The sequence below is a fragment of the Phyllostomus hastatus genome, unplaced genomic scaffold (genome assembly GCF_019186645.2).
Source record: "Phyllostomus hastatus isolate PE091 unplaced genomic scaffold, TTU_PhHast_1.1 phas_scaffold_182, whole genome shotgun sequence".
In the NCBI taxonomy this organism is placed as follows: domain Eukaryota; kingdom Metazoa; phylum Chordata; class Mammalia; order Chiroptera; family Phyllostomidae; genus Phyllostomus; species Phyllostomus hastatus.
Window position 1 is genome coordinate 8,568,216 of NW_025334013.1, and position 12,224 is coordinate 8,580,439.

At 58.5% G+C, this 12,224-nt stretch overlaps 1 protein-coding gene across 3 annotated transcripts in view; it reads left to right on the forward strand.

Annotated features, from left to right (window-relative positions):
• The window catches only part of KAZN (kazrin, periplakin interacting protein), an 826,597-nt gene that overhangs the window by 767,389 nt on the left and 46,984 nt on the right, over positions 1–12,224 (forward strand). For all 3 annotated transcript variants that reach the window (XM_045858950.1, XM_045858947.1, XM_045858948.1), the window contains 2 exons: positions 7,479–7,615; positions 10,950–11,120. In XM_045858950.1, the coding sequence (XP_045714906.1) occupies positions 7,479–7,615; positions 10,950–11,120 (308 nt within the window). The remainder of the gene's footprint in view (positions 1–7,478; positions 7,616–10,949; positions 11,121–12,224) is intronic.

The following is a 12,224-nucleotide window of genomic DNA, read 5'->3' on the forward strand; positions in this document are numbered from 1 at the left end:
TCTCGTCAGTGTGGATGCCCTGGTTTTCCGCCAGTTGAATGAATTGCTCCTTGCTCTTTTGGTTGAGTGGAGTTGACTTGGTTCCAGGGGGTGCAGTGGTCTTTAGCACAGCATTGGCTAGACCAGACTCTCAGACATGCCAACTCTGATCAGTCGGTGATGGCATCTGTCTCCCTGGCAAACCTGCATTTCATTCCTGGGCTGTGGCAGACATCTCCAATCAACCCGGGGTCCTCTGGAGCTTGATTGATTAGTCATGTCTGCACGGCCACAGGATGGATCCATGAGAACCTGTGTTCCTGGTATTTGCCTTTCCTACACCCGCCAGGAGGTTGGAAAGCTCAGGCTGCCTAACTTTCCAGGCTGCTCTTGGAGAGGGGAGCTATGGGGATTCCAGAAAGATCATGAGCTTGAATCTCAAAAGTACTGGGGTCAAGTGCCAGTTCCGCCACTCATTGGCCACGGGAGCAGGCCAACCCGCTTTACCGGGTGGTGAGAAGAAAAAGGGGGTTTCCACTCATGAGGAGCAGAACCGTCCCAGATCAGACCCTGGACCGCCCCGGCCTGGCGCCGCGGGTAGGGTTTTCCCAGCTGCCCCCTGCCCAAGTGCATACTTGGCTTTTCTCTCTTCTCCAAGTGCCTCCTAATGGGGCATGAGCCTGCTTATTAACCTTTATAGGGAGGCTGAACTGTAACCTGTTCTTAACTTACCACGCTCAGCTTTCAAACAGGAAAAAACAAAATAAACGGGTGTATGGCCGTCCTGGGGCTGTTGTAAGTCTGTGGGCGTTTAACGTGCTTCCCTGGGCTGTGCCTTCCGAGGCCTCCTGGGGCCTGAGGCCAGGCCTGGGAGCCTGGAGAGTGGGAAGACAGGAGGAAACGATAGCATTTAATGACCCCCTGCTGTATGCGTGCGTGGGGTAATGTCACACGCGCCTTCACAGCTGGGGACACTTGCTCAGAGGTGCTGCGTGCAGGCCTAAGGCCCTCCAGCTGCTAATGGGCAGAGGTCAGACTGGAATCCGGGGCTCCGTGGGTCTGGAGCCGTGTCTCTCCGAGGTTCTCTCCTCCTCGCATGCTCAAGGTCGGCACCTGCTGGTTCACCCAGGATGCGGCAGTCTGTTCTGTGTAGGGCAGAGGTGATTATACTCTCAGTCCCCATTTTACAGATGAGGAAGCCGAGGCTTCGGCAGGCAGACTCCAAAGCCAGTGCTTTTAACCCGACTGCGTGTTGGCCTAAGAATCAGGAGACCTGCGATACTGGATATTCCCTTTCCCTCTCTAGGCCTCAGTGTCCCCATCTGTAATACAAAGTTGAGCTGGAAGAACATCTTGGTGGGTTTTTATTCAGAGTGCTTTGCCAGGCCCTCGGGGCTCCCGCCTGCCCACCCCTCTTTTCCCAGAATCGGTAGATGCTGAAGGCTCAACAGTCAGGAATGTTGACAGGAAGAGAAAGGGGGACCCCTGCTGGCAGCACCTGGGATCTGCAGAAACAGGCTGAAGTCTACCCCTGCCCACCTGAGTCTAGGTTTGCCTGGGGGTCCACCAGGCTGGACATTTGCACCAGGGCTCTTAGCTTTGGGCCACCCATAGCCAGGCCTGCAGTCTTCTGAGCTCGGCTGAGGGGAAGTCTGGCCATGCGGAACGAGACTGTCGGGGGTTGGCTGAGGACCCTGCAAGCAAGAGAGGGTAACTGGTGGAAGATTCCTTAAGAGCTCTCTGCCTTTTAAGCGCGCACGCATGCACACACACACACACACACACACACACCCTTCCTTCTTCCAGCAGCCACCAAACAGCTGGGGGGTGCACACGAGAATGCCAAACCGCCTCTAATGGAAACCTCAGCACGCCCCCTGGGACGACGGAGTGGCCACCGCAGGGACAGAGGGACTGGCGTGGACTGCTGGACCACCCACTGGTGGTCTGCATCAGTGCAGGCTCTGCCGTTCACAGCAGGGTGCTTCCACGGGGTCAGTGAAGGACCGTGAAGGGTTCAAGGTCAGACTTAGGAATGCCAGGCCAGGGCCCACCACTTGAGCTGGGCGGGTCTTGTTGAGTGAGTGGAGCCTTATTGAGCCTCCATCTCCTCCTCCATGGGACCCGCCCCCAGCACCAGCTCCCAGGAGCCAGTGAGGCTGCCCGGGCTGTGCGGGATTGCTTGGGGGGGGTAGCAGTAGATTGTGGGGACAGCAGAGCAGCGGGGTGGCAGGCCAGGTGGGCACTGCCACTCACTACTTGGCCAGGCCCCTTGATCTCCCTGGGTGCCCGCTTCCTCGTCTGACATGTGAAATGACTTAATTGTGAGAATTAAGTGACGAACACCCCTAAAGGGCTTTGAAAAGTGCCATGCCTGGCACGTGGGGACCCTTTTAATGTCTAGGAAATGGAGGCCTGGGGAGGTAAGCGACTTGCCCAAGGTCTCAGAGCGGGGACAGAACCCAGGACCCCTGACCCCAGGCCGATGCTCGTCCTGCCCCGCCGTGTGGTGTTGGTGACTGATGACGGCCATGAACACGAGGGGACGGGGGCAGCCACCAAGGCGAAGTGTCCGAGGATCTCAAGCCAGAGGAAGCTCGCAGAGTCTAGCACGTTCATGCTGGGGGAAACTGAGGCTCAGAGAGGGGGGAGCTGAGAACCCGGCCCCTCCCTCCCCAGCGAGGTTCTCACTGCATGCATTGCCTCGGTGGGTAAGGAGAAATCCCTTCCCTTCCATGCCCCCAGCCCCCACCAAAGCTCAGAATTAACCTGTCCTGTTCTCTTTGCATGCTGGCTGTGGCCCCCTTGCCTGGGCCTTGGACCTGAGGGTCTGCTTTGCCCAAGGGGAGGGGGGTCAGTGCAGAGACCTCCTCTCTCTGATGTCCCCCCGCCAGGAGTGACATTTGCAGAAGTGACACAGGCCGGCACGCTGCCCCACAGCTGACCCACAGCTGCATTAGAGGTCTGAGAAAAGTGACATCCCCGGAGAAGTACCGTCGGTGTGGGCTGTAGCTGGGCCCCCGGTGACACCCGCCATCTCGTGCATGCACCCGGCCTCCTCAGAGTTAGAGAAACGGGTCCCCCCTCCGCACGCACCCTCCTCCCACCCCAGGGTCCCCACATTCCGAGGAGTCAGGCTGTCTCCTTCCGTGACCCTGCAGGGCCTGCCGGGCATGACGTCACCCGTCACCATGGCAGTGGTTCCACTGGCCTGGCTGCCGGAATGGGACACGCCCGGGCGAAGCCGGTGGCTGGGGAGGCGGACAGAGCGCTGGGGAGCCTCCGCGGAGGCAGAGAGGGCCGGGCACGCCGGGCCGACCTCCGCTCGTGGTAGGAATGCTTGGGGAACGTCACAGCGGCCTGGGGAGAGGGAAACAAAAGCACACCCAGGACGAAGGGCTGAGGGAAGCCTTCCCTTGTGTGGCGGTCACAGCTGTGTGCGTGTAGCCGGAAGCACTTCTTAGGGGGTCTGTCCTGCTGAACCTCCTCGTTTTCTTAAGAGTCGCAACACCAGACCCCATGCGATGGGGGCGACACAGCCACGCGGTTCAGGCTCAGTGGGGAACCAGCCACACGCCCTCTTGCCCACCTCTCCGGTGCAGGAGCCCCCAGTGCCCCGGGTCCTGCTCCTTCGTGGGAGGCTTCGTGAGCAGGCCGTGGACATGTGGCTTCGGAAAAGCTGGGGGACAGCATGGTGGCAGCCTTGTTCATACCGTGGTTCCCGAGTCGCCTCTCTTTGTTATTAGGTGGTCTTCGCCTGTCATTCATCCCAGGGATTCCACTCTTGTGTTGTTTTGGTTCTCAGCCCAGAGCTGGGCAGAGCAGGAACCCCCGAGGAGAGCTTGTGGGAGGGGAGCACGAAGCGAAGCCCGAAGCGAAGCCGGGGCAGGGGGGGCGCCGGCACTTCTCACGGCCTGCCTTGATGAGTCCGTTAGGGGTGCGCTGGGCTGCACGTAACGGGAAATCCCATGAACAGTGGGGTTGGTTGTTCTCCTGTCGTCAGGAATTCTGGCCTGGGTGATGCCATCCATCAGCAGTCCAGGCTCCTCTGTCTGTCTGTCTGTCTGTCTGCTCCCCATGTCAGCTTGTGTCCTCGTCCTTATGCCTACAAGATGGCTGCTGTGCCTCAGGATGTCACATCCACGTGCCCAGCAGGAAGAAAACGGAAGGGCAAAAGGCCAGGGAGACTGCCAGCCTACTGTGACCTTTTTTATAAAGAACACAGTGGATTTCCCAGTAGACTTCTGTGTGCACAGTGGCCAGAACTGTGATACGTGCCCCCACTCGCCGCAGGGGAGCTTGGGAAGCTGAGTGTTTTAACTAGGCACAGGCAAAATTGGGGTTCTCTCGGGAAGAAGCAGGGTGGGTGGAGACCTGTGTCATCCATGCGTATATATGGGTTTGTGTCCTCGATCAGATCTGCCACCACCCAAAAGATAGGGACCCTGTTTTGTTGTCCCTGCCCCCTCCCAGCAGCAGGCATGGAGCGTGGCACACAAAAGATGCTTAATCAGTTTGGGGGAGCTCTCACTCTCCTCTTAGGGAGGAGCTACCGATCTGAAGGCGGAGGTCAGCCCTTGCTCTCAGGGAGCCCCCAGGGGATGGGGGAGGCATGGTTCCTCCCCCCCCCCAGGCCACCAACACAAGGACGCGTGCTCATGTGCAGCCCCCCGCTGATGGACAGAGAGGGACACGCAGCCTCACCGTCACGCAGCGCGTGCAGGGATGATGCAGGGCTGGAGCGCGAGGAGTTCTGCAGGGCCAGCAGGGGGCTGTAGTGTCACTCCCTCCAAGGCCACTTGGCAAAGGTGAAGGAAGGTCCAGCAATGCACCAGGAAAAGGGGGGGGTGCCCCTTGCAAAGCTCCGGTGTCGAGAGCAAAGCCTGGAGTTTGGTTCTCAGCCAGCTGGGGCTGAAGGAGGTCAGCCCAGGGGGTTCGACTTCCAACCGAAGGGCAGACGCCCTCCCAGGGCCCCTCTGAGAAGCCACAGTGGCCCCCTTGCTTGGGTCAGCGGCCCCCCTAGGAGTCCTTCCTCTCAACGGGGCTTCCCTGTGGCCTTCACGCCCCGCCGATCCAAAACCTCCCTGAGACCGGGAGTTGGGTGTCCGCTCTGCTGTTTGCTGGCCGTGTGGCCTTAGTTTCCTCCCCCGTGAAATGGGACGATGCAGGTTCCCACCCACCCACTCACCTCTGCCACAGGGAGTGCAGCCAGGACGGGACGAGAGGGGACAGATGGGAATTTCAGACTCCTCGGTGACAGCTGGGCCCCAGCTCTTGTGGGAGGTTCCTTCTGACCAGGTTCCATCTTTAGACGTTGGGTTCTGTTACAGTGAGGCTCACTGGTGACGTGGTCACACCGGGTTAGGGTGCAGGGCCGAAACCAGCCCAGCTCTGCCCCCTCCCACGCCCACCCTCGGGCCTGGTGCGGCCACCCGCTGCCTGACAGGACAGAGGAGCGAGTGAGTCCGCCCTCCACGGGCCCCGCTGTCCCCGCCCGGCAAGGTTCCAGCCCGGTGGGTCTGGGATGCTGGCCTTGGTGACCTGAGCCGCTGCTCTGCCGGGCTGGCAGCGAAGAGGACAGGTCTGGCTGTGGGAGTCAGGAAGCCCAGAGTTGGACGTTAAAGAGCCGCCCAAGACCCAGGGCCCCCACTGCAGGGTCTCCCCGTGGCTCCTCGCACCTGGTGACATGGCCCCGGTTAACCTGCCTCCACCCTGTTCTACGAGGGGTGGGAGGGGAAAGGGCAGAGGGCAGGAGGATGGAGACCCCCACCTCCATCCAGCAGGGCCAGAAGGATGTCAGCTTCTGGTGGGCACTGGGCCAGGAGCCCAGGGTCCTCAGGCCAAGTTTGCAGGGCTGGGTGTCAGGGACCAGGTAGGGTGGCACAGCCATTGCCCACCCCATGTCACTGTCCTCAGCAGGCAGTGGCTACAGGCCCCTCTGGGTTTGGGGGCTTCACTGTAGAGACAGCATAATGTAGGATCCAGTGTGTGGGCTCTGGGTTCAGGTGCAGCTGTGTGACTCTGGGCAAACGGCTTAACCACTCTGTGCCTACTTTCCATCTCCATGGGCTTTCTCCTACTCCGGACACTTCATAGAAATGAAGTCGCACAATACAGGATGGGTCAAAAGTAGGCTTGCAGTTGTTCATACAGAAAATAATACAATAATTAACAAATGGTAATGCAAGAATAAACTGTTTTGCATACTCATAACTATAAACCTACTTTTGACCCACCCTGTGTGTGGCCTTTGGTGACTAGCTTCTTTCACTTGGCATAGTATTTTCAAGGTTCAGTCATAATGTAGCATGACTCTTTACTTCCTTTTATTGTCAAATAATATCCTTTTAGATGGATACACTGCATTCATCAGCTGACAGACATGTGGTGGTTTCACCTGCGGGCCACTGTGACTAACGCTACTAGGAACATTTGCCTACAAGTATTTGTGTGGACTGATGTTTTCATTCCTCTTGGGCACATGCTGGGGAGTGGGATTGCTGGATCATGAGGTAACTTGAGGTTTAATCACTTGAGGAACCGCCAGCCTGCTTTCCACAGCAACTGCACCATTTTCCATTCTCGCCAGCACCATACAATGGTTACAGTCTCTCCACATCCGTGCCAACACTTGTGGTTGTCTCCTTTTTTATTTTAGCCATTGTAGTGAGTGAGAAGTGGTAGCTTGTGGTTTTGATTTGCATTTTCCTGATGACTAGTGATGTAAGAGCCTTTTCATGTGTTTATTGGCCATTTCTTGGAGAAGTACCCATCCAGGTCCTTTGCCCACTTTTTTAAATTGGGTTGTTTGTCTTTTTATTATTGAGCTGTAAGAGTTCTTCTACACTTGTGTCCTAGATATAAGACCCTTATCAGATAATGATTTGCAAATATTTTCTCCCATTCCCTGAGTTGTCCAATTACTTTCTTGATGGCATCCTTTGAAGGATAAAAGTTTTTAATGTTGATGAATTTCAGTGTATCCGTTTTTTCCTCTGTTGCTCATGCTTGGGGTGTCCTGTGCCGCTGCATGTTTTTAATCAAACGCTGTTCCCGTGGAGGAAATGGGGCAGATGATGGACTGGTGGGCTGGGCTGGCTGGTGCTGGTGGGCTCAGAGGAGCCCGTGGGGTCGTTGCTGCAGGATCAGGGAGCCACCAGCTTCTGGGGCCACGGGGGTCTCAGGCCCACCAGGCCTCCAGCTCCCTCACACCGGGGACCTAGCAGTTCAGAGCAGGGATAGACATTAAAGCAAGGACTTGCTCCCCTGGTTGGATCAGTAAAACGGAGAGGTGACAACTAGGACTCCAGGAACAGACAGATCTGGGTTCGAATCCCGAGAATGCCACTGAGTGGCATGGGAGCTTGGGAGAGAAGCTTCATCTTTCTGAACACTATTTCCTCGTCTGTTAAAAGGGGGATAAATAGGGTCCCTTCTCAGCTTCCGGGGCCGACAGATAGCTCGGATCTCTGGAACTCACCTTCTCTTCCGTCCCCCAGCCATGAAGGCCGACCGGAAGCGCCTCAAGGGCGAGAAGACGGACCTGGTGAACCAGATGCAGCAGCTGTACGCCACGCTGGAGAGCCGCGAGGAGCAGCTGCGGGACTTCATCCGGAACTACGAGCAGCACCGCAAGGTCAGGGTCCGCCCTCCTCGCCCCCTCTCCTCCCCTCTCCTCCCCTCTGCAGGCACCAGCTCCCCTCCCCACCGCCCTGCACGGGGTGGCCTCTCAAATCCCATCACCTCGTGCTCCCCCGGGGAGGCCGTCGACGTGTCTGGCCCGGGCTGGGCACTAAGATGGGACATGGCTGGTCAGGGTGGCTCTGTCGGCGACAGTGGGGACTCTGGATAAAGGCCGGCCCAGGTTCAAATCCCAGCTCCCCACGTTTGTGCCCTTGGACACCTCAGCCTCTCAGAGCCTCCATCTCTGAGTCTGCTCCATCGAGCGCGTGGCTCAGGCCTCGGAGAGCCGTGACAAGGACTGTTGGAGGTGATGAACGCGGAGCACCCAGTCTGGTGCCTAGTACCTAGTCAGCGCTCACTGAACGTTAGCTCTGCACCTTATTAACAATATCGTAGTAAATGTGTGAAGAGAGAGCTGGGGGGCACCAGTGAGATAGATGGAAATTCTGCCTGCAGGGAAGCAGTCCTGGCAGGCTTCCCAGAGGAGGTGACTATGAGTTGGGCTCTGTGGGGTGGGTAGGAGTTTAAGTCAGGTAACTGAGGAACTTGGTGTATGTGGTGTGGACACGCTGAAGAGGGTACCTACTGGTGTGTGGGGCAGAAACACTATGGAAAAATGCTCTTCACACACATGACACCATTTGTCAAGGGCCGTGACCAAGGTTCACGCGCACGCTGGGGAGAAAGTGGGGGCTGCAGGTGTGCTTGGCTTTGCTGGCCACAGAAGGCTCGACGGGCCGGTCACACGAGTGCACCCGCGGGTGCTGCCTGGGAGCTGAGAGGTTAGAGTGTCGGAGATGGGGGGAGGGGGATGGAAAGGCCTCATCCTCCCTGCAGCCCACCCTGGTCTTCCCCTGCCCCAACCCCCTCTCACCGCCCACACGTGATGGACACAGCCCAGCAGGGCACCCAGGCCAGGTGGCCCACAGCCTCTGCCTGCGGCCTGGGGCTCTCAGCCGTCCCGGGCGCTGCCGGCCCGAGCAGCAGGGCCCCAGCTTCCGCTGCCTGCCTCTGCCTCCTTCATGGCTGGTGAGCTGGGTCCCTCTGGAGGTGGCCTCTCCTGGCCTGTCACTTGGAGATAAGCTGTGGCAATGAGGAGGACCCCTGTGGAAACAGAGAGGAGAGGGGGCCCACCACAGCCCGTTTTCTTGGTCGTCCTCCCGGCCTCAGACTTGCCGTCGCCGTGACCTCGCGTGGCAAAAGGGTGCGGCAGCTCTGCGGGGTCTGCTTTGTGAGGGCTCCACCCTCGTGACCTCAGCACCTCCTAGAAGTCCACCCCCTGAACCGTCACATCGGGGGTGAGGATTCCAGCGTGGGAGTTTGGGCGGGACACACACACACAGACGACAGACAAAAACATGTGCCACGTGATGACGTTTTGAGCAGCGACAACGGACCACATACGTGACGGCAGCCCCGTGAAATTACGGTGGAACTGAAAAACTCCTGTCACCTAGTGACTCCGTAGCCATGGTGACGGGGTGGTGCAGAGCTTGCCCAACCGCCGAGCCTGGGGCTCGGAGGGCAAACGGCTTGACTGGCTGCATAGCTGGCGGGCGGCAGTTTGCAATGGACTGGCCTGAGGCTCACACCCAGGCATCCTGACCCCAGGGTGCTGGTGCCAGGGACGCGTCCCGGAAGGGACTGTCCCCGCACCACCTCCGCTAGAGCACACCTCGAAGCGGCGGGGGGCTGGTGACAGAGGAGGAAGTGTGTCCCCGCCTCGCCCGCACTGCCAGAGCCTCCACGTGACGGCCTCTGACCCGAGTCCTGCACGTCCGCGTCACCGGCGGGATCTGTCAGGGGCTCCCTGCCAGGCTGCCACTCTGGGGCCCGGGCCTGCCGGTGCATGAGCATGGCACGTCCCTGCTCGCACAGAGCGAGCGCACAGTAGGGCTTCAGTGTAAGCTCCACGGTGCAGGGATTTCTGTCTGGTTCGCAACTGCTGAGGAATCTGAATATTGGTTGAGTGGCCAGTATCGGGCACCAGTACAAGAAAACGGGTTGGAGAGAACCCAGGGCCACCCTCCGAGATGGGGGGCGGGGGGGGAGGCCACAGGGAGCCAACATGGGGGTGCAGGCCGTGAGCGTCTGTTGGGTGCCCGGCGTCACGCCAAGCTCTCGTGTGAACTAGCTCATCAGTCCTCACAGCCGCACCCTCACATGCATGTGGTATCACCCCCGTGTCACAGATGAGGAAGCTGAGACGTGGTAGTCCCTGCAGCTCCTCCTTGCAAAGCCAGAATTTGACCCAGACTCGCCCCGGAACCCGAGCCGTAGCCACAGCTCTGAGGACAGACACAGAGAAAGGGCCAGTGTCCCCCTCAGCCTCCTGGTCCCTGGCCACCTGGGAGTCAGGCTTTCGGTGACAGGGGTTGTTAGACAAGGCAAGATGGCCTTGCCTCCCAGGCCCCTTAGAATGTGGCTCTTGGTTTGGTGAATAGGAAGGCCGTGGCTCGGCAGCTGGGGCTGGGCAGGGCCCCCTGCTGGGACCCTTCCTTCTGGGAAAGGCAGCTGCTGTTCTGAAGCGTGGCTTTCGCCGGCAGAGGCCATGCCCTCACGTGCCCCTTGCCTGCTGACGGTGCCCCAGCGCGCTCAGCTAGAGCCCTGGGCCCTGCCCTCAGTGTCACAGAGAAAACAGCTCACGCAGGGGGGACTGACCCGGAGCTCAGGCCAGGTGACCAGCTGGGACCTGGGCTGCCTTCAGATGCAACAGCGAGCTGAGGGGTTCGGCCTGTGTCATCACTGGCTATGACCGCAGAGGGTGGGGGCAGGACCCCAGGGCAGCCAAGGAGATGGGGCTGCAGGTGTTTCCTCCTCTGTCCCTGTCTCCCAGCGACAGACATGTGACCAAACAACAAAGCAAAGCCCCAAACCCACCATTGACCCTCACTGTGGCCACACTCTGTTTAAATACCTCCCTCACACGAACTCTTTGAAACATGGAGTCTTGGCACCCCGCCCCGCAATTTTAAATACAGAGAAACCAGGACTGGATGACGTGAAACAATGTACCCATGACAAGCGTTTGCTCATTTAGTCGTTGAGAAATATTTCCCGAGCATCTACTAATGGTTTACCTCCGTTCCAGCCTCCCAGCTAGTTTGTGGCACAGCCGGGATTCGAACCCAGGGTTTCCTCACTGCAGAGCCTGAGCTCCTAGCCACGCACAGCGGGACCTCCCAGGTCTTCCTGTGGCCGGGAGTCAAGGCCCCTCTGGGCATCTCCGGGCCGTGAGGAGGCCCCCTGCCCCCCCGCGGTGACACCCTGGCGTTCGCCCCCCGCAGGAGAGCGAGGACGCCGTCAAAGCCCTGGCCAAGGAGAAGGACCTGCTGGAGCGGGAGAAGTGGGAGCTCCGGCGCCAAGCCAAGGAGGCCACGGACCACGCCACGGCGCTGCGCTCCCAGCTGGACCTCAAGGACAACCGGATGAAGGAGCTGGAGGCTGAGCTGGCCATGGTGAGACCCCTCCCTTGCCAACCCGCCCCCGCCTTCAGGTATCCGCTGTGTTGGGAGACAGGGCACTGACCTTGGTTCATCCGAGAATCCTGAAGCTGAGTCAGGCAGGACACCAAGGAGGAGGGGCGGGGCCAGGGGCGGGGTTTGTGATGATTGGCATCCTCTTCACTCATCTATCTGCCAGGGCCTGGGGCTGTGGGGTGCTGGGAGACCATCCACTCTCCCGCATTCCCCAGACTGCTATAAAAAGAAAAAAGCCCATTTTTGTTTAAAATATACATATTTGTTTAGGTAAACATTTAAGAGGAAATACACCAAAAACATTAACAATGGTTATGTCTGGGTGCTAGGATTACTAGTGAGTTTTGTTGTTTTTTTTTTTTTCCTTTTGTTGGTTTTTTTTTTTTTTTGGTCCTATTTTCATCTATAGCAAGAATGACTGCTTGGGAAATGTCATCAGGGGAAAAGGTGTTACTTTTTTCTGATCTAAAACAAACCTTTAGAATACTTCCAAACGCTGTGTTATCTGTATTGGTGCGCGGCCCACATGTAGGGACAGACAGCCCAGGTGGTGTCCGGGGGGCCTGGCAGAAAAACCGAGGTTTCAGAGCCCTGAGTTCTGTTCTGCCTGCTCCTCTGTGACCTTGGGCTGCTTGATGAACTTCTCTGGGCTTCGCTGCCCTTTATCTGGTACTGGGGTGGGGCTGAGGGTCTTTATCCCATCCAGTCTGCCCCACCAGGTGGCTGGGAAACTGTAGGGAGCCCCCAGGGGGTGGGGAGGCCCTGAGAGCACTGATGTGAGTTAACAGTGTGTTTATAGCCATGGGTTCTGGGTTCAAGTCCAGCCTCTGTCATCCTGTAGCTGTATGACCTTGGGCAGGACCCCTCTCATAGGGCTCTGTGAGAGCATTTCCATGAAATAACGCAAGGGAAGTGCTTAGTGCAGTGCCTGTGTGTGGCGAGTGATGATACGAGGAGACATGAAGTTTCTCTACGGTCACTCCCCTCAGGACCATGCCCGCCCGCCCGCCTGGGGGCTGGTCAGGATCCACGGGTCCCTCTTGGGACCACTTCAGGGCGCTGCCTCCTGGGTCTCCTTGTCCC